At 43.0% G+C, this 25019-nt stretch overlaps 1 protein-coding gene across 1 annotated transcript in view; it reads left to right on the forward strand.

Annotated features, from left to right (window-relative positions):
- Positions 1 to 1317: 1317 nt before the first annotated feature.
- PITHD1 (PITH domain containing 1) overlaps positions 1318 to 25019 on the forward strand; it is a 32597-nt gene continuing 8895 nt past the window's right edge. The window contains exons 1-4 of the mRNA XM_089676696.1: positions 1318 to 1564; positions 10296 to 10339; positions 10417 to 10494; positions 17853 to 17957. Coding sequence (XP_089532822.1) covers positions 1373 to 1564; positions 10296 to 10339; positions 10417 to 10494; positions 17853 to 17957 — 419 coding nt within the window. The 5' untranslated portion in view covers positions 1318 to 1372. The remainder of the gene's footprint in view (positions 1565 to 10295; positions 10340 to 10416; positions 10495 to 17852; positions 17958 to 25019) is intronic.

Consider the following 25019-nt stretch of genomic DNA (forward strand, 5'->3'; position numbering starts at 1 on the left):
GTCCTGGCTGGCACTCAGCCGGGGAAAGCTGACAGGGCAGAGACCTGTGTGTAATCAACACAAGTCTCCTGTCAGCATGGACATGCTGCTTTGTGTCTCTCTGCACAGCAAAAAGATAAAAAACAGCATGTCTCCCTAGTAAAACACTGCACACAGTAAAACGCACACAATTAACCCATTGATCACCCCATATGTTAACCCCTTCCTGCCGTGTCATTAGTACAGTGTCAGTGGTTTTCATTAGCACTGATCACTGTATTAGTGTCACTGGAAATGTCAGTGGCAATCAGTTCCCCCCAGTGTCAGAATGCCCGCTGCAGTCCCGTTATTAGTTAAAAAAAATTAAAATTCCAATACATATGTCGCCATTTTTTTTTTTTTAGCAAAGACATGTAGCAGAATACATTTTGCCCTAAATTTATGACAAAATTAGATTTTTTACATTTTTTTTTATTGGACGTTTAATAGCAAAAAGTGAAAAAAAAATTCTCAAAATTGTCAGTCTTTTTTTGTTTATAGCACAAAAAATAAAAACCATAGAGGTGATCAAATACCACTGAAAGAATGTTCTATTTGTGGGGAAAAAAAGGATATAAAGTTAATGTACAGCCAATGGTGTCCCGCGGCAGGTACGCTGCACCGGGTGACACCTACCGCACGGGGTGACACTGGACCCGTTCCACGAAAAGATAAGTTGTAAAGCTGACGATCCCCGCAGGATGGATCCGATCCATTCCATGGGGATCGTCAGCTTGCTTTACAACTTACATTTTCGTGGAGCGGGTCCGGGGTGTCACTCCGTATAGGTTGCATGCCGATGATCCCCGCAGGATGGATCGGATCTGCAGATTGGGGAGCATAATGGATCAGAGTCCGATCCATTATGCTCAATCTACAGATCTGATCCATTCTGCGGGGATCATCGGAGGGAGTGTCACCAACTGTTATCGCACTGGGTGACACCAACCCTAGGGACGCCCCTGTGTACAGCATTGCAATTGTTAGTTAAAGTAATGCAGCGCCGTATCGCAAAAAATGGCCTGGTCAGGAAGGGGGGTAAATCCTCTGGAGGGCATGAGTGTCTTGACCGAAAAACAGGTTGAGAAGCAGTGGTTTCCATCAGTTCCACCTGTCCAGTCAGTCCTCCTGCACCATGGGCAGAACACGTAAAGCTCACTGGCTGATTGAACAAAACTGGAAACACGTGGCTCCACCACCGAAGGGAGTCTTCGCCCCCTACTGGCTAACAGTTCACATTACACCCAAGTTATAGATCGCTTCCTGGGAGTAGCAATATGGCGACGTCGTGCCTAGTTCTACTATGTATTAGGAGTACCAAGATGGCCGCTTCACAGCGAGCAGATCGCTGGATATGTCACACGGGCACAGTCATGGCGGGGGTTGCGCTTGCAGCGCCGAGCGATCTGAGGCCCCGGAACGTGGTTTGGAGTATGGGCTTTACCAGAAGATTGACCTGGAAAAATTACAATGTCTGAATGAGAGGGAGGAGGGAAGCGGGAAGACTGTGTTCAGGGCCTGGGAGGAGCGGGGGGACCGGAGCCGGGTATGTCACACACGCCTGTGTCAGGACACCTCTAATGGTTGTTGTTAGTTCATGTATGTATGAGTTGTGGAAGCTTCTCTCTGTGACTAAGGCCTGCTGGTGGTTATCGAAACCCCAAAACAAACATTTTCTATTTGTGCCAGTTTGGTCTCTTAAATACACCATTCGGATTGTGTTGTAGTTATTTATTTTTTCCTTCCTTCCTTTCTTTTTTTTGTAATATTTGTTTAACTACTTGCCTACAGGGCACTTATACCCCCTTCCTTACCAGGCCAATTTCCAGCTTTCAGCGCTGTCGCACTTTGAATGACAATTGCGCGGTCATGCAACACTGGACCCATATGAAATTTTTGTAATTTTTTTTCTCACAAATAGAATTTTCTTTTGGTGTTATTTAACTGCCGCTGGGTGTTTTACTTTTTGCGCTATAAACAAAAAAAGAGCAAAAAAGTAAAAAAAAATGTTTCTTTGTTTCTATTATAAAATTTTACAAACAGGCAATTTTTCTCCTTCACTGATGTGCGTTGATGAGGCGGCACTGATAAGCAGCACTAATGAGGTGACATGGATAGGTGGCACTGACTGGCACCACTGCTGGGCTGCACTGGTGGGTGGCACAGGTGGGCGGAAGTGGGTGACACTGCTGGGCACCAATCATCAGTGCCCTGATGATCGGTGCCAATATCTGCTCTGACAACTGTCGATTCTCAGGAGTACTTTCCTCACGATCTGACAGCATGAGGAAAGTGCAGCCGAGAACCGGGAATTGCATTTTCCGGTGATCAGCGTGTCATTGGACACGGCTGATCACATGGTAAAAGGCCACTGTGATTGGCCTTTTAATACATCATGTGATCAGCTGTGTCCGTGGGACACAGCGATCACAGAGATCTCCGGGTGCGGGCGTGCAGGAGAGCGCGTTCTGGGAGGACGTCATATGACACCCTCCCAGAACTGGCCGGCCGCAGTGCAGCTGTCATTCGGCTATCTGCTGTCGGCAACTAGTTAAGGGATGTTGGTCCTGCCAGAAATCCTGTGTCTGATAACTTCCTGTGCTTTCTGCTTGCGCTGACTTTTATCTGAGGATTTCAGAACCACACGCCTCTGTTATAAAACAGTGGAGTCCAACCTGCCGCCCAACACAAAAGTTTAACCCCTTGACGTCGAGCGTACGCAAATATGCGGCCTCTCGGCGGCTGGGCCTTGACGACGAGCGGCCGCGTATTTACGTACCATTTGAAAACACGTGTGCTGAGAGTGCGCGCACCCAGCATGTGTCGGTGTCTCACGGAAAGGTCCTGATCTCCCCTTGCGATCGGAACCTTTTCCAATCATGTGACAGCGAATCAGGGTGGTCACATGACCCTAAAACCCCTCCCCGCCTCCTGACGTCTGAAACCCCCGTAAAGTGCCAGGAGGCGCCGGCGTGAAGAGGTTAAACATACTTACCCCCCCCCCCCCCCCCCTCCTGACCAGGCTATTTTTTGTGTTACGGCAGTTCGTTATTTTAACTGACAATTGCCCAGTCATACTACGCTGCACATAAATGAAATTTATACCCCCCCCACAAATAGTTTTCTTTTGGTGGTATTTGATCACCTCTGGGTTTTTAAAATTTTTTTGTACTATAAGCAAAAAAAAGCACATTTCAATCACTTGCCCCCCAGGCCATTTTTTGCAATACAGCACTGCATTACTTTAACTGACAATTGCGTGGTCATGCAACGCTGCACTCAAATGAAATGTATGTCCTTTTTTCCCACAAATAGAGCTTTCTTTTGGTGGTATTTGATCTCGTGTGCTTTTTTAAAATTTTCTGCGCTGTAAACAAAAAAAAATGCCAACAATATTTTTGACTTTTTGCTATAAAACATATCCAGTAAAAAATTTTAAATCAAATTTCGTCATAAATTTAGGACAAAATGTATTATGCTACATGTCTTTGCTAAAACAAAATCCCAGTACGTGTAAATTAATTGGTGCAGGCCCGCCCCCCTACCCAGAAATACAAAATCACGTATATAAATGTGATTTTGCGCAGATCTGCCGCCCTGTAGCAGTTTAATAAAAAACATTATTTTTTTACTTTTTGCTATAAAACATATCCAATTAAAAAAAGACAAATTTATTCATAAATTTAGGCCAAAAATATTCTGCTACATATTTTTGGTAAAAAAAAATCCCAATAAGGGTATATTGATTGGTATGCGCAAAAGTTGTAGCAGCTACAAACTATTGACTTATGGCAGGACTGCAGTATTGCAGCAGTCTGCCACTGACACTTTGTGGGAACCAGTGACACTAATACAGTAATTGGTGCTAAAATATACACTGTCAATGTATTAATGACACTAGCTGAGAAGGGGTAAACCTCTAGGGCAATCAAAGGGTTAACTGTGTGCCTAACCAGTGTTTTTGTGTACTGTGTTAGGTGTTTTTACTAGGCAACCTGCTAGATTTTAGGAAAGAATATCTAGCAGATTGCCACTGACAAAACACAGCTCTGCCTTGTTTACTTAGGCACTCTCCTAGGCGGTCAACTGGTGCTGGCGCTCATCCATTGGCTGGCACCTGTTGAGTGGCTTCTGCTATGTCCAATAACAGCAGAAGTGACTCTCCGGAGGGAAGTGAGTGCCCCCTACGGTGGAATTGCAAAATCACGTTTAGATACGTGATTTTTGCACAGAATATCGGCCCTGTAGCAGTAAATCTGCTACAGTTCGGGGTCAAGCAGTTAAAAATGTTAAAATTAATTTGTAAAAATGCCTTTACACTTGGCAAACACGTGACTGAAGAAAACATTTTACAGTGCCTCTTTACTGGACTTTTATACGTTTTATACCACTTTTCACAATCACACTTTATTCTTGTCATCAGTTTTGGCATCACTTATATTTATGAGCAACTATTTTGAAGGATGAAGGGCAAAATTAGAACCAAAATATCTGATGAGCACCTTGAGAATTCTTTGAGAATTGCTACTACATCCATCGAACCAGATATCGATATGTTGGTTTATAAAAACGGGGTCAGATAGCGCACTCAATTTATGTTGTCCTATTTTCCTTTTTATGATTAAAAAAAAAAAAGTAGTTTTTTTTTTTACTCAAGTAGGTACATTATCTATATCAGTGATTGTTAACTTGTGATCTGCCCAACTTTTTCTGCTCATAAGCTATCCTTATTGTTAGTGGATTTTATGTGTGTCCAAAGACAATTCATCTTCTTCCAATGTGACCCAGGAAAGCCAAAAGGTTGGACATGCCTGTAAAAAAAGAATAGGAGACAGGAGGGCTACATCAGTCTATGTTGTTGCTGTTGTCATGTTATAGTATGGTGAGTGTTGTCATCCTAGGACCAAAAGTGTGTTAGGCTCCTTTCACATGGGTGGCTCAATCGGGTCCCTCTGTGGCGCTGCAGATGTAAACGGACTTTTGTCCCTTTACACCCGGCTCTATCCAATCCAGTACGCTAAAAACAGACGGATGTGGAATCTGTTCCCTATCAATCTAGCGGATCGGATGACAGTCAGATGTAAACAGAAGGGTGGTCCATTTACATTCGACTGCCCATAGAGGAAAGCCAGCTGTGTCCCTGTCCGCTCTGCATGAGCACGGACCTGTCATCTGCCTGCTCAGTGGAGATCAGCAGATCCATTGGCGGAGTCTGCCCGTGTGAAAGGGGCCTTACTGGCGGAATCGGGTAAAAATAAAGGGGCAAAAAAAAACTAATGCAGCCACCACATCTAAGGTCTGATAAGTTGCACTATATTACACTTTTGTTTTGGGGTTTATATGCTTTAAAGCAGTAATAACCATTTGCAGACCTTCAACGTACCTGTACGTTGCTGGACTTCAATTGGTTGTACCAGAGTGATGCCTACAGCTGCAGGCATCATCTTGGTACCATTTTTTTAGTCCACTCTCTTGTAAAAGCGATTGGAGTAGTTAACTAGCTGCACGATTGCTTTTACAAGCAGCGAGAGGGGACGTCCCCACTTTCTGCGGCTCTCTCGCTCCACTGGGAGACTCGAGCGACCAGCGTTTTTGAGTGTTGCGTTTTTGATGTGTTTTGCATTTTTAATTTGGCCAGCAGCAAGTCAAAAAAAAAAAATTAAAAAAACTCGTCAAAATCGTGCATGCAAAAACTCAAAACACACTTCAAAACTTACAAAATGCAAACTGCGTTGGTGTGAAACAGACCTGAAATGCATTGCAAACGCAGCGAAAATGCACTTGTTGCGTTTTTGATTTATTTTGCATCTGCCCAGCAACAAGCTGGGGCCCCCACCCCAAAAAAAAACATTAAAAAAATGCTTCAAACGCACTGCAAAATGGACAAACCGCAAACTGCATTGATGTGCTTTGAAAACCCATAAAAAAATGCACACCTGTTATATTTTGATGTGTTTTTTTTGTCACATGACCTATTGAAAACGCACCCAAAACGTAAAATTGTGTCAAAATTGCGCGTTTTTGGCAGCCATTATCGGCACCTTTTTTACTATGGCAAATGACAACACTATTTTCGACCATTAAATTTCAGCCGCCGGTATATCAGTGCATCCCTAGATTTAATTATTGTTGTATACTCCTCTCACCCATGGTTCTCATATATGCAGCCTTGCGGCCGCGTTTTGCACGGGCACAAGAGCCCATTCATTTGAATGGACTCCCATGCCCATGACACACAGGGAAGAAGTCCCAGCACTTCTTTTGGAAAACGCAGCCCACACAGGGACCCCGGTTCCCAGTACGTTTTCCAGTGCAAGCAGCATGCCATTAGAACTGCATTTCTCTGTGCAGGTGGTGCGGCTGCACAGATTTTCGGATTTTCGTGTGGATCGGCAGCGGCACCACCCGCACAGATGTGAAGCTAGGGTAAAGCAGGGGTCTCCAAACCCCTTACTGTCCTTCAGACTTAAATGGGGGGGGGGGCTGAACTGTTGTGATTGGGAGTAGAAAAGGTCCTGAAGTTAGTGGGAATAAACAATGCCCCATCTCTGGTGTCAGTGGAAAGAATAGTGCCCCATTGTTGATGTCATTCGGAGGAATAGCGACTCATTGTTGGTGTCATTAGGAGGAATTGTGCCCCATATTTGGTGTCTTGGGGGGTTATTCTCCATTGTTGGTATCAGTGGATGAAAATAGTGCCCCAAGGGCTGGATAAAAGCAAGCAAAGGGCCACAGTTTGGAGACCACTGCTCTAAAGGAACAGTACTAACTCAGCAATATGCAGCAAAATAAATTGGCAATCCTAACAAACTGGATACAAATAGGCAACTGTTTGAGCACATGGGCAACAGACAAGCAATTGTTACAATCTTCAGGCTTCAGACCAGTTACACTCTGCCATCTTCAGTTCCATGTATCTGTGATGATTTTGTAGCAGTTTCAGAATTGTTGTTCTTAGCGTTTTTGGTGCTAAAAAAAAAAAAGATTTGTATTCAGTGAGAGACCTGTTTTGCTGATGTTTCAAGTGATTTGACTTTTTGCAGCCTTTTTGAGCAAGTGACAAAATTGAGCACCTTCAGTGGCTGCCTATGTTATCTAGTGCAACTGCTGATGATCAAGGCAACAATTTGTAGCTGCCTAGGTAAGTATGTATCCAGCTTCAAATCGACAGAAAAAATAAGCAGATAGATTTGTAGCTGCTATGAATCACTCCTTCAAAGTTTAGCGTGTCATGGCCTTTTGGGATGGTGGCACTTGGCTTTGGACTGCAAAAGCAACATGCCTTGACATCAGTTTCTGGAATCATTCAAATTTGATTAGTGCATTTGGCCTACCTCCTTCTAACCTGCAACTTAAAGTGGTTGTAAAGCTTAAACATGTTTTTCCCTAATGCGTTCCCTGTATTAAAGTAAAAAATGTTTGTGTGTATACCACCCTCTCACCCCGCTTTATACTTACCAGAGCCCGATCTGGAGCCAGCGCTGTTTCTGGAGCCGCTCTTTTCTCTTTTCCCAATGGCTCTCCCTGCTGTCAATCAAATCCTGTAACAAGGGATTGGGGAGCAGGACCAAGCCTTGCTGTTTGTGTCTATAGATGCAGACAGCAGGGCTAAGGATTGAGCCCGCAGGTGTGCCACAATAGGAAGCGCCTTCCTGTGGTGACACACCAAGAAGAGGAGGAGCCATGAGTGTTAGCAGAGGACTCGTGAAGAAGAGGATCAGGACTGCTCTGTGCAATTCCATCGAATTCTATCGCAGGTAAGTATATTGTGTTTGTTATTTTAAAGGGGAAAATATAGACTTTCCAAACGTATTAACTATATCTGAGTACCACAAACTGAAAACACTATTTGTTAATATTCAAAGCAAACTCACCCATGCATCTATTTTTTTTTTTTCGTGCTTTAATTTTATTTTGTTGAGAAATCACGCTGACATCCCCCCCAACCACAACACCTAGCACATATCTAGTTGGGACCATCTTGAGAAAGGGCAGATGATTCATGTAGTATTTTTAGTATCTTTTTTATTTAAATGGTTCTCTGCTTTCAGAAAATGTTACAATTATTCTTCGGGCTAAAAATGTCCTTTTTTATTATGTATGTAAGATGTATGGGATACAGCACCAAACTGATTAGTTATGTGTATTGGCTTGTATCCCATTGCCTGCAGGTGTCTCCTTCTGATAAAAAAAATCTTTCTACAGTGCCTCTGTCATAGCCATTGGCTACTTGCCTGAGTATCTGAAGCCAAAAGATTGCTCGTATTACTACTTCATACTGATTGTATTACTACTGTCCCACAAAGCATGACGTCCTTTGAACGGGTGGTGGAGATCCTGTCATTCATTTGCTCCTCCCCCTTTCACAGGATGCAATGCATTGTGTTAGCTGTAGTAAGATGAGCTCTGTGAATGGCAAAGAGAGCAGAAAGGGGTTGGGTGGCTGGAACAACTGTTATCAGTAGCACTTGGTGCTGTATCCCAACAGATTAAAAAAAAACCAAAAAAAAACCTAAACTTCAGCTTCAAAATGGATGAAAACAGTCAACCCTACTCCCATTGTACCTAAATCCATTACTGAAAACCTTCAGATACTTACCATTTAACATGACGTGGATCCCACCAGTTACCAGAAGCCCACTGATTCTCTATTCTTTAGGGTCTGAGAAGGCACTGATTGGCTGCTTAAAACAGATCCCACCCTTTCCTGCTGCTCAAAGCATAAAGTATCAGAGGGCATATGGTAAACAGGGAGTCTGTCTTCTTAAATGGAAGTGATTGAGGGTTCAACTTTCCCATCTGTTCATTGTTCAGTTAAGCTGCTCATTGCAGTTTTACCAACTTATCTCTGCTGTATCGGCATAGAACAGTTCCAAATAGGCCTTGATCCTAAAAGGAAAACCTTTGCTGAAAGTCATGGTGCATATTTAAAGTGTAACTAAAGCAAAACTTGTGTTTTGGATAGAGTGGAGTAGTATTAGAAAACCTGTGTCCCTGTTAGGGAGATTCATCCTCTCCATTTGTCACTTTACCGGTATCAATGAAAGTTAAAGAAAATCCCACATTTTGGGTTGACAGAACAGTAATAGAGGGGAAATCTTCAAATGTGGACACTAGTTCTGGTGACACCCTGAGACTCCCTCACTTTAAAGGGATTTCCTTTCACTTTCTGTTTTGGCTTTGGGATAGGAAGTGAAATGCTCTTTTGGGACACAACACAGGGTTATATTTCTTTTACTTCATCTATGATGAGGGAAAAAAAAAAGTTTTCCCTTTTAGTTCTACTCTAGGCTGACCCTGGATGGATCATAATTTGGGCTGGTTCAGCAGAGATTGTCTGAATTTCGATCTATGTATGGTCTTATGCGCTCGACAGAAGTCGATCTAATGATCAGCTTCTGTCAAATGGAAATGTTGGAAAATTTTCATTCGATTTGCAGCTGCAGCACTGATCAGTCTATTCTGCCAGTGTGGGAGTCCTTGCTGTTAGATTACAATGGCACAGTGAAGAGGATTCTTCCATTCATCCTGTGTGGATTGGGGAATCTGTTCCCCTTTCTTTTTTTTTCCTTCGATTGGTCCACTGGCTGATCAAGAAAAATTAACTAGGGGCAGCCTTAGTCTGTGTAACAGTACTTACACAAAACATTACCATGTGGTCATGTGACCAGGTGATACAATGTCTCAACTATATCTTTTTGGTGCCCACCATACATTTTCTTACTTTGAAAATACGTATCTATCCTTAGTCTATCCCTGCAGTTGCAGCTGCTGTTTTTTGGCTCTTCATCACAGTCAGCAGGGGGAGTGATACATCAACTTCCTGCTGATTGCAAAAGTGAAAGAACACATCCTCGGACACCCTTTAGATGTGTGTGTTCCGGTAAGGGAGCTGGATACTGCATGGTGTAGACTTTAGTTATGCAGTCTACCCATCCATTGCTTGATTCCATTCTCAGCACAAGCGTGTCTAAAGGGTTGCCAATACATGTTCTTTCTCTCAGGCTCATCACTCACCATTGCTTTCAGTGCATCTGAATGTGTGACTACAAGGGGAGATATTAAGAGAGTAGCATGAATTGTAGACACAGGCATAAAGGAAATGGATGCCTATTGAAATCTCTGCAATGATTCTAAGGTGTTTATGGGACTAAATGTACACAGAATTCCAAAGAAACATGAAACTTGAAGCATATATAGTTTTTTAGGTTTTGTTTGGTGTCACTTCATGTGATGGCTGCCTTTATAGTGTTTGTCTCTTCTTCTTCTTTCCTCAGTTTGTAGAAAGTGATGATGATGAGGAATTACTTTTCAACATTCCGTAAGTATATTTTATTTTTTTCCCTGTGTACCTTCCTTTGTCTGCTGCTTGTTCATAACTGCAAATATTCTTGTTAGGTTCACAGGGAATGTAAAATTGAAAGGTATTATAATCATCGGGGAGGACAGCGATGCGCACCCTTCAGAGATGAGATTGTGAGTACCATAGCAACAAGATATATTTTCTATCTCCTAGATTTTTCTCATTTGGTAAAGACTGCTTGTGTGTGTGTATATAAGTTGTACATTTTTTTTGCAAACTTACAGTCCTGATGAGTAAAACTGCAGTCTTGCTTCTTAATAGACTAGCAGTTAAAAAGCAAAATAAAAGCTGCTGTCCACTGATGTCATGCAAGAATGTGAGCACCAACCGCAAGCCTTAACAAATAGATGCAACATATATGGACTGAGTCAATCTGGTCTGTGAACCAAGGAGCACGTGACTCGATTGACAGCATTTAAAAAGGCTTGCCTTTTAGATACTTTAACTATGTGGCATATGTGTGTGTTTATTTTGTAAGGTAGAACTCCAGCCTCATCCTGTTCTTCTTCTTTTGTTTGTTTGTTTTTTATTATATCTTTTTATTGAAAATTTTCAGTACAAAAAAAGAACAACCTTATACACGATAACTTCATATATATATGAATTCCATTTTACATCACCTTCTTCCCTACCCCCCTCCAATTACCCCTTTCCACATTCTCCTGCCCAATATCTATCTCCTTTCATATAATACACTGTTTTTATGCAGTTTCACTGAAGGCTTGAAGTTATAAAATAAACACATCCATGGGTCTTTCTGTATGGTGATCCCACATATTTCCTAAATATATTGCATTATTTCTTTCCAGCATTGTTCCCTTATTCCCACATCCTCTCCAACATAAAGGTGAAACATCTACTTGTTGCTTATGTGCCACGCTCAGTGTAATATACCATCTTGCCAGACATTTGTAATTCATTTTTACTGTGTTCATATTCACTACCTCGTGATAGTTTAAATATTTTACTCTTTTGTTGCTCATTCAGTTTTGTTCCAAGCTCCTGTTCCCATTTTTCCAAGAACAAGGGAACATCAGCTCCTTCCATATCTATAAGAATCTTATAGATCTTAGAGGTGACTTGTTTTGGAACTATATATATATATATTCAACAATTTTTCAAATGGATACAGGTCCTCCAGCATCCTCAGTGGTTGTGGAAGCCTTGAAACAAAATTACCTAATTGATAGTACCGCCACTCATCTTAAAGAAGAAAAAAAAGATTTATTTTTCACATTAATCATGGAAAGTGTGCAATTTCCCTTTTATTTAATTTGAGGTGATTGTCGCCGTATTAGTGCATTTGCAACAGAAACAATTGAGTACTTTCCATGATACTTTTTTTATTTGCACTAACATACAATTTTGAGGACAAGCTTTCGGGGAGTGTCCCCTTCTTCAAGGTTCAAGCAGTACTATACAAATCACAAAGTTTTATTAGAATGTTAGAAGAGATGAAAAAAAAAAAAGGCTAGAGATAAGACACAGCAAAAGCAAAGGGGGGGGGGGGGAAGACAACACTCACATCACAGAGGGAGTCAAGCTTGAGCTGATAGTCTTAAAACTGTTGGATAATGGTTGAGGAATCCCATGTCCAAATTCGGGCCGTTATCTTTTGTGTCAAATAGAATTATCATTCTTAGTTCAAAAGTTTTTCAGGAAAGCATTCAGGAAAGAAAAACTTTTGAACTAAGAATGATAATTCTATTTGACACAAGAGATAACGGCCTGAATTTGGATTATCTCTAGCCTTTTTTTTTTTTTTTCTCATCTCTTCTAACATTCTGCTAAAACTTTGTGATTTGTATAGTACTGCTTGGACCTTGAAGAAGGGGACACTCCCCGAAAGCATGTCCTCAAAATTGTATGTTAGTGCAAATAAAAAAAGTATCACGGACAGTACTCAATTGTTCCTTTTTATTTAATGTATCCTTCAAATGTGCATTTGTATCTTTAATCCATTTCCCAGAAATATTGTCCTTCCCAGGGGGAAAATACTCCGTTCCCATCAAGGGGGTCAATATTGAATTATATTTCCATCCCTTTTGCTTATAAATTGTATCCCAAACACTTAAATCTTTCCTAGGCAATGTACTAATATTCACATCCAATATACAGAATTTATTTGGTATCCAAACAATCTTCCCTAACTGTGCCTTACTCAAAAACCCTACCATATTTACCCAACCTTCCCTTGTGCATTATATATCCAATCCACTATTCATGATAATATTACCGCTAAATAATATTTCCTAATATTAGGCAAACCCAAACACCCATTCCCTTTTGTCCTACACATTACCTCACAACTAATTCTTGGTTTCTTGTTTGCCCATATGAACCTGAGGATCATCTTCTTTGTTATCGCAAAGCAAGACCCTGGTAGATGCACTTGAAGCATATGAAACTTATACAGGATTTTTGGTACTATCACCATCTTTACCAGGTTTATACGACCTATCCAGGAGGCTCCTCCCTTTGCAAGTCTTCCCAGCTCGTCCTTTATTTAATATATTAATGGGATATAATTTTCCTGATATAGGCCTTTTATTGAAGGAGTTAATTTTATTCCCAGGTAGCCTGTTTCCTTTTCCCTCCAAGTAAATGGAAAATCTTTTTTTGTAAGCTCAACTTCTCTTGCTTTGATATATTGATGTTTAAAATCTCTGACTTTGCAGGGTTTATTTTCAAATTTTATAGCTCGCCATACTGTGTTAAAAGTCTCATTAGATTAGGCAACGTTATTCTAGGATTTACAATATAGAATAACATATCGTCTGCGTATGCTGCCACCTTATACTCTACTTCCCCTATCTTTATTCCAGCTTTATCAACACACTTTCTTACCCTCATCAGGACAGGTTCCAGAGATAGTACAAATAACAAAGGAGAGAGTAGACATCCTTGTCTAATACCATTATACATTTTAAAAGGGATCCGTTGACTTTAACCGCCGCTGACAGACTGTTATAGAGCCCTTTTATCCACGTTAACATTTTAGACCCTAGACCCAAAGCCTCTAACGTGTAAAACATAAATCCCCAGTCTACCCTATCAAACGTCTTTTCGTCAGTCAGCTGTTTTTCAAACCCTTCTCCTATTGCATTCATATAACCACACATATTAGGGACCTAGAGATCTCAAAACATTTTAAAATAGCCCACAGTATATGTGTCTGGACCAGTGCTCTTTCCTGTGGCTATATTCTCTAGGGCCAAGGTAATTTCCTACGGGGTAATGGCTTGCTCTAGGGCTTCTAATTTTTCTGCTGCTATTCTTGGTATCTCTGCCTCATTTAAGTATTTCTGCCTATTTCTCTTCTTTTCATCTTCTATTTCTTTTTGATTTCTGGGACTCACATCGTACAGCCTACTATAATATTTTTGGAACCTACTAGCAATATCACTGGTGACGTACACCATTTCTCCTTTACCATCTTTTTTTTTTTTTTAGATTTCTTTTCCTTTAGCCTCTTCATTAATTGTTTTCCACGTCTATTCCCCCACTGTTATCTTTCTTTTCAGACCCTATTAAGTATCTTTCTCGACTCCTGTTCCATAAGATCTTTTAGTTCTTCTCAAAATTATCTTCTGATATAAGTCTGTACCTATCTTCTTTTTATGTAACTGTTCTAACTTATAGAGCTGCTGCATCACCATCTTTATTTTTTTTTTCTCCCGTTCTTTCGTTAAAACTAACCAATGACTTCAGTTGTCTATGTTTGATCATTATATAATCCAGTCTTGAATACGATCCATCTACTGGAGAGCAGAAGGTGTAGTCTCTTTTCTCTTGGATGTTTCACTCTCCAAGTGTCCGCCAATTGACATTGATATAATATCTTCTTCAATAGTTTTAAATTCCTACCACCTTCTCTCTGTGTACCTGATGACGCATCCAACAGAGGATCCAGACACAAATTAAAATCTCCTGCCACAACCAGGCTACCCTTCCTAAATTCAAAAAGTCTGCTTAACATACCCGCCAAGAATGTTTCCGAGTTTTTATTCGGACAGTAAATATTAGCTAATGTATATTCAAGTCCTTGTAATTTTCCTCTCAAGAATAGAAGCCGGCCCTCTGGGTCCTCCAATCTCCCAGGGTAAAACAAAATTTTTTTTGAAAACCCGATTGCTACTCCTTTAGCCCTTTTTAACTGGAGAGACGGCATAGTACTACATTGGGTAGTACTTCGTATACAGCGTAACATTTGTATCATGAGTTATATGTGTCTCTTGTAGAAACACTACATCTATGGAGTGTTGGTGAATTATGTCTTTTTGTCAGAGAGTTTAATCCTTTCACATTGTAAGTCATAAACTTAATCACGCTAATTTCTGGTGCTATTCCACTACCCTACCAAATTTCCCATCAGAGAGGCACAGATATAGATATCTTAAGATATGGACATTCTCCCCCCCGTTCACCCTCCCTTTCCCCTAAAATGCTCATGGCCTACCTGTAGCCCTGGAATCTGTCATGGGTTATTCCCACTAGCGATTCCTAATTTGGGGTGAGACTCAAACCACGTAAGCCCACTACAATCCCTAACTTGAATCAATAGTCTGATTGGAGTTTAACAGCATGTTCGGCCTCCAGGCAACCCGCCACATCAAAAGTGCACTCTACCTCTCATTCCTTTCCACCCATTATCTCAAACCAGGGAGGAAGGGAGCAGGGATGAAGGAACCATGGTGCAGCCAGGAGAGGACCGGTGGGGGGGTTGGTGGTGCAGACTGAGAGAGAGAGAGATGAGAGGGAAAAAAAACACCTAGGGATATTCCCCTCCTCCCCTTCCCCTCTCCCCCCATCCACCCCATGCCTCCCTACACTTTCTTCCTAGATGCCCATTGCCACTTTCCTGATCCTTGCCATCCACTCTCTTTAGGCCTGTCTGACCACCCTTCAAATTTATTTTCTGTAAATCTAATTTCTTGAAAAGTCACCAAGATCTTCTAGGAGCCTCAGTCTTGCCGATTTTCCGTCTTTTCATCTGATTAAGCATGCTGAAAAGCCCCAATTATCTTGAACTTTTTTCTTTCATATGTTCCAGCAGCGGTTTCAACAATCTTCTTGGTAGCCAGTGTCTCTGGAGCAATGTCAGGGAAAATATTCAACTTTGTCTCTTATATTTTATTGCGGTAGTATCACGCAAACTTTTCCATATCCTTTCTCTGTCTTCATAGCGATGGAATCGAACTATCATATCTCTGGGGCTTTCCACCGACACTCCTTGTGGTCGTCTGATCCTATGTTCCCTGTTGTTCTTCTGGTAGATCCCGGATCCTTAGATTATTTCTCCTATTGCGGTTCTCCTGGTCTTCCAATTTAAATAAGAGCTTTCTCTGTTCTCTACGCATCTCCTCCACCTGTGTTTCTAATTTGATTAATTGCGAGTGTATCTCCTTTCTCCCCTCTACTTCTTCCACTCGCGGTAATATCCGACCCAAATCATTGCGTAGTGTCTCCATCTTATTTTTCAAAAACATCTCCAGTTTCGCGAACATTTCCTCCATCTCAGTTTTTGTAAGTATTTGTGACATAGCTCCTTGTTGTTCCGTGACATTTTGTTCCATTACACTGTCCAGACATATTGATTCATTGGTCTGGTTCCCTTCCCGGGACCCAGGTGACAATCTGGATTGATTTCCGTCGAATTTTCTAACTTTTTGTTTTTCTCGGGTTCGCTTCTCTGGGCTTTTCTCCTGGGAGGACATATATTTTTTAATTGTACTGGCATTTGCATTCAATTGGGGGGTTTTTGAGCCCCCTCCTTTAGTTGATTTACTCTTCATTCCTCTTTGGTGCTCCTGTTACTTTTCTATGATCACAGGCTTCCGATAGATGTCACATAAATGGTCACCTAAGCGTCCCAGCGCTAGTTTCTCTATTAAAATACAAATTTATCGTCCCCAAGAAAAGCCCCTGTTTTTTTCCTTCTGTGATTTTTACCGCCCCTAATCAATTCCATCTGGGGTCAGCTTAAGTTAAACAATTCCAGCAATCTAAGAGAACACCATGTAATATAGTCCTCAGTCACCCTCACTGCTCAGGTATATTTATCAAACAAGCATCAGGTCAACAGAAACTTAAATGTTCTGCCGTTGCCCACGGCAACTCACCATCACCCTCCGAATCGACCCTTCTGTCCCTGTTTGCACTTCAGTTCCCACCGTAGCTTCCAAGCCACACTTAGACACACCTGAGGGGGTACTTCTGTGGTTTGACAAAGATCTGGGGTGTCTCTGTGTGTCCTGCAGTTAGTGGCTTAGCACAGGGTGGGATCCCATCAGAGCTCTGTCTCCACTTTATCCGCAGAGCCTCCTGCTTTCCCAGACCTTTAAGACTTCCCTGTCACATGGGAAGGCATCTGTCACCTCGGCACTCCCAGCCACCGCCTCCTGCTCCCAGTTCATGGAGATCTCGGAACTCCTGTGGACCTCACAACCGCCTCCAAAAGCCGGCCGTCCTGCTTCACCAGGGGCCCAGCTCCTGCAGGGTCTCCCAGCTCCACAAGGCCGCAGCTGGGTCCATCCGACCACCGAACACTGTGGCCAGCAGCTCCTCCCTCCGGTAAGCTCTGGGCAGTCAGGAGTTAGGCTGTAGTGAGTGGCGGGTGCCTGAAGCTCATGCTGCTCACAGCGCCATGTTCCGGCCCCTCCCCGCCTCATCCTGTTTTGTCACGTCTGCTGGTGCTTAGTAGAAGGCTATGCTGTTCTGTAAAATGGAACTTTAGGCCACAATAAAAAAATGGCAAATGAGTAGGAGATTTAATTCAGAAGAGACATGCTCTGTCTCTTCTGCATTAAAGTTACTTAGCTGTCTGTCCGCCCTTGTACACGCAGCTCACTGTACAAATTTGGCAATGCCTAGGACTCCTGTGCATGTGTGGGAGTGACATCATCCCCACCCGGCCAATAAAAGCAGCTAGAGATCAAGACCTAGAAGCCAGCTGCCCAAAGATGTCATTGGCCATGCAGCAAGTTCAGCGAGACCGCGTTGCTGGAGCTGAGGTGAGTATTGTTCCACTTTAATTTTCCCCCTCCACTTCTGTCTCCACTGTGTTCCTCTGAATTTTCGTTGCAAGACATTGCTGTGTCCTGTGTGGTGACTATGGAAGATTTTAGTTTTGAACTATACTGTGGAACGCTTATTCAAAATTTCATTCAGTACTATTTACCTGTATTTTTGGGAAATAATGGTTTATTCCAATTGATTTATAGATATCACTAAGTAGATATTTGTTGCATGTATCCTTTAGTATACATTATATTTTCCTACAACACCACTGGCCAACATTTTTTGCCACACATGTCCAGCATTGCATAGCCTCTAGATTAAATATTTTATGCTGTACCTACAGTATGTTCTTCTGTGGGCCTGTCAGGCTGCTGGTAGAAAATCTCAGTGTTCTCTTTTTATATCATTTTAATTCGAGGTCTGTATAAATACTTATGATTTTTTCCCCTAGGTTTAAAAACATTCCTCACATGAGCTTTGATGACACTGGAAGGGAAGCAGACCAGGTCTTTGACCTAAACATTGATACCGCTGGAGATCTGGAGTATCAGACAAAGTAGGTAATGCCCTCACATTAGTGTGTTACCCTTGAAAGGGTTTTCCACTTCCAGCCTATGCTGTGAAAAAACCCTCTACTGTCTTTATGTGCATGTGCAACATACATTGTGAATACATTAGTATGTAAATGAAAACACTACAGAAAACCGCAAGTACAGTGGGGCAAAAAAGTATTTAGTCAGCCACCAATTGTGCAAGTTCTCCCACTTAAAAAGATGAGAGAGGTCTGTAATTGGCATCATAGGTAGACCTCAACTATGAGAGACAAAATGAGAAAAAAAATCCAGACAATCACATTGGTTGATTTGGAAAGAATTTATTTGCAAATTATGGTGGAAAATAAGTTTTTGGCTAATATCCAAAGTTCATCTCAATATTTTGTTATATATCCTTTGTTGGCAATGACAGAGGTCAAACGTTTCCTGTAAGTCTTCACAAGGTTGGCACACACTGTTGCTGGTATGTTGGTCCATTCCTCCATGCAGATCTCCTCTAGAGCAGTGATGTTTTGGGGCTGTCGCTGGTCAACACGGACTTTCAACTCCCTCCAAAGGTTTTACTGGGGGTTGAGATCTGGAGACTGGCTAGGCCACTCCAGGACCTTGAAATGCTTCTTACGAAGCCACTTCTTCGTTGCCCGGGCGGTATGTTTGGGATCATTGTCATGTTGGAAGACCCAACCACGTTTCATCTTCAATGCCCTTGCTGATGGAAGGAGGTTTGCACTCAAAATCTCACGATACATGGCCCCATTCATTCTGTCCTGTACATAAATCAGTCGTCCTGGTCCCTTTGCGGAGAAACAGCCCCAAAGCATGATGTTGCCACCCCCATGCTTCACAGTAGGTATGGTGTTCTTTGGATGCAACTCAGCATTCTCTCTCTTCCAAACACAACAAGTTGTGTTTCTACAAAATAGTTCTATTTTGGTTTCATCTGACCATATGACATTCTCCCAATCCTCTTCTGGATCATCCAAATGCTCTCTAGCAAACCTCAGACGGGCCCGGACATGTACTGGCTTAAGCAGGGGGACACGTCTGGCACTGCAGGATCTGAGTCCCTGGCGGCGTAGTGTGTTACTGATGGTAGCCTTTGTTACGTTGGTTCCAGCTCTCTGCAGGTCATTCACTAGGTCCCCCCCGTGTGGTCCTGGGATTTTTGCTCACCGTTCTTGTGATCATTTTGACCCCACGGGGTGAGATCTTGCGTGGAGCCCCAGATCGAGGGAGATTATCAGTGGTCTTGTATGTCTTCCATTTTCTAATTATTGCTCCCACAGTTGATTTGTTCACACCAAGCTGCTTGCCTATTGCAGATTCAGTCTTCCCAGCCTGGTGCAGGGATACAATTTTGTTTCTGGTGTCCTTCGAGAGCTCTTTTGTCTTTACCATAGTGGAGTTTGGAGTGTGACTGTTTGAGGTTGTGGACAGGTGTCTTTTATACTGATAACAAGTTCAAACAGGTGCCATTGATACAGGTAATGAGTGCAGGACAGAGGAGCCTCTTAAAGAAGAAGGTACAGGTCTGTGAGAGCCAAAAATCTTGCTTGTTTGTAGGTGACCAAATACTTATTTTCCACCATAATTTGCAAATAAATTCTTTCCAAATCAGCCAATATGATTGTCTGGATTTTGTTTCTCATTTTGTCTCTCATAGTTGAGGTCTACCTATGATGCCAATTACAGGCCTCTCTCATCTTTTTAAGTGGGAGAACTTGCACAATTGGTGGCTGACTAAATACTTTTTTGCCCCACTGTATATTTGATAAAGAATTAAATAACATTTCCTGGCGTATCATGGCAGCATACACTGGGTTGTGGCTCTGCCCCCCGTAACCTGATAGCACCAGTTAGCTATAAGTTCTTTAGCTAGGACACACCCCAGCATTCTCCTTTTTGTCCTCACCTGGATAGGACCGGATGGATCGCGCAGTACCCCTTACTGCATTCGCTCCAGCCAGGTTCAGCCTCTCCTGGGTGAAAGTCTTATCCTGTGCAGCCTCTAAAAGATCCAGATGGAGGGAACCCCAGTCTGATGATCTCAGGGGTAGGCTAAGCAGAACTAATCAAACTTCAAGTAAGTTTTAAATGTGTTGCAGCGGTTCTCCTGTAATTTTTTTTTTTTCCCCTTGTATCTTCATGTGTTGGGTTCATCTGGGCTGTATGCCCTCTTCCAAGATGGTGCTGCACTTGGAGGCATCTGAGCATGTGCTGCAGCAAGTTATATCAGTAGGGAATCTCCTTTGCCAGTTTCCAAGATGGCGTCAGAGCTCACAAGTTGTGACTAAGCATGTGCATTGATGACTTTGGCAGCGGTTTTAAAAATCTTTCCTGTCATGCTGGCTTTGCTGCACTAGTGGTTTTGATGCTGCAAGGTTGGATCCCTGCTGAGGTTAACCTCTTCTTGCACAAATGCATGTAAGTGTTCGTCTTGGCTGTCATTCTCCTGTTTTTTTGTGCTGTCAGTCTGCCTGCTCATAGACTATATCTTATAGGTGTCAGGTGCTATCTTCCTCTGCCCAAGCAGACCATCCTCAGCCTGAAAGGTAAGGGGTGTGGTAAGTAGTGAATAGTTAAAAAAGAGCCATATCACCAACGCTGTCATAATTAGACAGCCCTCCCAGGTCATCAAGATCCTCTACAATAAAACACAGAGAATGATTGAGTCAAGCATCACCAACCAGGCATAGGCATTCAAGGAGAAGTCCTTCTAGGCCCTCTTCCTGCCACCACCGCTCTCATCAAGCAAGGGCACTGTCGCCTCCTCTTTTTTCATCCCATGGTCACCACTCCGGTCCGGGGGATAACGCTTGCTGGGTAATTCGGGACGCCAGCGCTTCCTGATCAACCGGCCTGTCGCTCATGCTAGGAGGAAGAAGCGGATGTCAGAAAAGTAACAGTCAATCTTGGAGGCACCAACCCCTGCTATAGACAGAGCAGCTCAGAGCACTGCTACTCCGCCCCCCCCGCATTCAGCAAAAATGAGCTCTTCAGAGAGTGAAGATAAGGAAGGTGCTACAGGATTTGACTTCGCTTTGGTTGAAACATTTACCAAGTCAGTCATCGAGGCGATTGGTTGGGTGGAGGCGCAAGAAATGCCTTGCAAGACCAGAAGATAATTCCAAACCTTAAAAAGGAGCCAGAGGCCTTTCCTTTTATTGATAAGCTGGATGAGCTAATTTAGGATGAATAGCAAAATACAGACCAGAAGATAAGTCTCAACAGTAGATTGGTGAAATTGTACCCTTTAAAGAAGCCCAAGGTGAATCCATTAATCTCCGCTCCAGTCATTGATGCATCCTTGATGTGTTTAGCCAGACATGTAACGCTACCAATGGAGGATGCGGTTACATTCAGAGATGTGTTAGACCGCAAAATATATCCTGAGCTGAACCTTACATACACAGCAGCGGGTGGTGTCTGTAGACCAGCCATTACTCTTGTGGCTGTAGGAAAGGCTGGACATCCAACATTGAAAAAACCTCTAGTGGAAGGAGCGGATCGAGAAAAGTTAGTATCAGCTCTTCAGGAGCTTAAATTGGCCGGGGCTTTGTGGCGGTTGTGATGTGATGAGATCAAGAGAGCAATGCTATTCTCAATCGTTACTAGAAGGGCTCTATGGTTGAAGCCCCGGGAAGCAGACGCTGCATCGAAAACCAATTAGTGCAAAATATGTTATAATAGGGTTACCTTAATTGGCTCCAAGCTTGACTCTGCCATCTCCAAAGTTACTGGCGGGAAGTCAGGCCTGATTCCATCAGATGAGGTGCCCAGACCACAAAGGGGTCTGTCTTACAAATGAAACCTTCTGGACATGTACAGGGAAGCAAGATTCTACAGACCAGGGAGGGAGTTTAAAAGAAACTGGAAAAGAGGCCAATCTTCCCTTTTAGGCCTTCAGAGTTCGAAATCGTCCTTGGCGGGGGACCAACAGAAGTCCTTTTGAAGGTGTATCTGTCCAGTCTGTCTGGAGTCAGGTTTTATGCACAGGTGTGGGCAGACCATATAGCAGATCCTTGGGCAGTTTCCACCATTTTTATGGGTCATAGCAGTTCCAAGGGAACTTCTCAAGCAACCATTTTCAAGCGACCAGACTTCCTTCAGACCTGGGGAAGAGAAATTCTAACCAAATACGTCTTGGAGCTACTTTAAAAACGTGCAATAATGGAGGTTCCAGTCTCTCAATAAAGGAAGGGGTTGTACTCACCCTTATTCTTGGTAAAAAAATAAAACTGAGGATCTTCAACCAGTATTAGACCTGAAAGGCCTCAACAGAATACATCTCAAATCTTTTAAGATGGAAAGTCTTCAGTCTATCCTGCTTGCGATAAAATCTAGGAGACTGGATGCTGTCCATAGTTTTATCAGACCCATATCTGCACATGCCCATTCATCCATGCTTCAAAAAGTACCTCCGTTTTGCCATCAATCACCAGCATTTTCAGTTTTGAAGTCTGCCCTCTGGAATATCTACGGCACCCAAAACTTTTATGAAAGTCCTACTGCCAGTAATTGCACTCCTGAGATAAAGGGGGCTGGGAGTCCATCATTATCTGGACGACATACTCCTACTGGCCAGCAGCAGGAATACTCTTATTCAACATCAGGAGTTGCTGATTTACACTCTCTAACACTCGGGTGGCTGATAAATTGGAAGAAGAGCAGTCTACACCCTACTGAGTAGATGGTTTTCCTGGGTGCTCTGCAGGTCACCCAAGCCAATGTGGTTCAACTGCCACAGGGAAAGGTGGGCCCACTGGTCCACAAAGTGAAATGGGCTCTGGTGACAACTAATTTACCGGGCAAAACTTGCCTCAACATTTTGGATTTGATGACTGCTATGTTCCCAATGATTCAGTTTGGGCTCAGTGGCACAAAAGAACATTTCAGAATGCTTTCTTCACGCAGTGGGACAGAGCGTCAATGGATCAACTATCATTCCAAACAAGATGAAACAATCACTGGGGTAGTGGACTCAGGTCTGCAACTTGATGAAGTCTCACCTGATTGTTCATCTGCAACCAGAGGTAGTCACGTCAGATGCCAGTTTGAAAGGCTTGGGGGTGCATTCCCAGGATCAGGCAGCCCAGGGACGATGCAAACCCCAGGGGCTAGACTTGAACATCTTGGAATTGAGAGCAGCCTTTCAAGCCTTGCTAGCCTTTGGCTCTTCACTGAGGGGGAAGCGTGTACTCCTGCATCGTAGTAGCCTATATCCAGAGGCAGGGGGGTACCAGGAGTCCCATGTTACTGGAGGAAGTCCGTCCTATCCTGAACTGGGCCCAAATACATCTGACAGATTGAAGATCCGTTTATGTGCCAGCAACAGAGAATCATTTAGCTGACTCTTAAGCCGGAATTTCTTGTCAAACGAGTGGTCACCAAGTCTTCAAGTTTTCTCTCTCCTAACCAGAAGATGGGGCATCCCAGAAATAGATCTAGCAACAACTCCAGCAAACACCAAGTGCCAGAGGTTCCTGGCAAGAGTGCCGTATGTAGCAATCATGCCACAGAGATGGACGCGGTTCAACCATTTTGGTTCCAACCTCCATCTTGGCAAAGGATCATCCATCTTGTACAAACATATCTCCCCTCATTCTCCCCCCTCCCTCTCTGAGAGTCACAGTGACATTTGGTCATTGTGTGTGTTGGAAATGTCACAGGCCGGCCAGGGCACAGCAGGGAGCTCCAAGCTATAAACCATCTTTGAGCTGGGAGCCGGGCGGGCTGGGAAGCTGAGCAATCTGGCACCTCGTAAAAAGATAACCCAAGCCTTCCCCTGAGTTCAAAGACATTCCAGAGGAGTAAGGAACTAGATAACACTTTTAAAATCCATTTTTTTCCCTATGTCTCATATCTTGGAATATGAGAGACTTGCATAAAAACCAGGCCTATCTTCAGATTGCCCACGACCAGACAAATCGTTTGATAGGTCACACTCCCTGACTGGAATACCTAGGAAAGCAGAAAATTACATCTCTTGAACCCTTCAAGTATGTATTTCATATGTAACCGTTCCTCAGATGCGTCTGCATATTAATCTACCCGCGGGTGGAATGGTACTTGTGCCTAGGAAAAGATATGAGCTACGAGAGATTTTGGTTCTAGTTTGGGTCTCCGCCCAGACAATCCCTCCCCAAATGAGGCATTGGTCTATAGCTTCAGAGACACCCCCTGATGGGGGACTACAAAATAGGCTGTCAGGCCTAAGAGAAGAGTTGAAGAATTCTCCAGTTTAACATCAGAACCAACTTGGGAGATGGCGCCCTTTTGCTCTGAAACTTGATCTGCTTAACCCAAGGCTGATTGGCAAGTACTTTAACCTCCTTTCTGTTACCTCTTTGCTGTGCTGTTGTTCTCTGTATATTTGTGTGTGTATATGTATATGTGTGTGTGTGTGTGTGTGTTACATCTTTTCTCTGTAAATATTTTTATTGCACCCTTTTGACCTTTTTAGTGATAAATCTTTCTTTCTGAAAGTGTTGAACTGTTTCTATAGCTTGTTAATGCAACTTACAAATTCCTGCCTCTAAAATAGCGCTACTGTGTTTGTTTAACCCTCTGTATAACCTGTCTGCGGTGACAGTGCTATACAGACAATTATCTCAACCATCATAGTGTTATTGCTGATATTGCCGAGGTTCCTCTTTCTCTGTACAAAAAGGAGGTGGTGGCAGTGTGAAGGGTTAATTGCGTAATTAACCTGACCCAGTAACAATCGCATTCAGGCTGCCGGTACATCGATTTGTGGTCCATTAGCTAGAAAATCGCTGTGCAGGGTGCAGCTGGATGTGGCATTGTTATGCACGTGACATCACGGATTCAGATTGGCTAGTCCTTCGGTCACGAGTTTGGTGAGAAAGTCAGGTGTCTGACACACGATTGTCACACTGTACCCCTCAGCAGAGGGGGTAGACTGCCTCCACCACCCATGTAGGTTCAACCTGGGATACATATTTCCCCCAACACCTCTAAACGCAAGGTTCCTGTCCAGGCTCAGAAGGTCCACGAGCACAGTGATAGTGATAATTCCGTTCTGGTCAAGGAGGCCACGACTC

This window comes from Staurois parvus, unplaced genomic scaffold (genome assembly GCF_062004578.1).
Source record: "Staurois parvus isolate SC_StPar_1 unplaced genomic scaffold, SC_StPar_1.0 ptg000172l, whole genome shotgun sequence".
Taxonomy (NCBI): Eukaryota; Metazoa; Chordata; class Amphibia; order Anura; family Ranidae; genus Staurois; species Staurois parvus.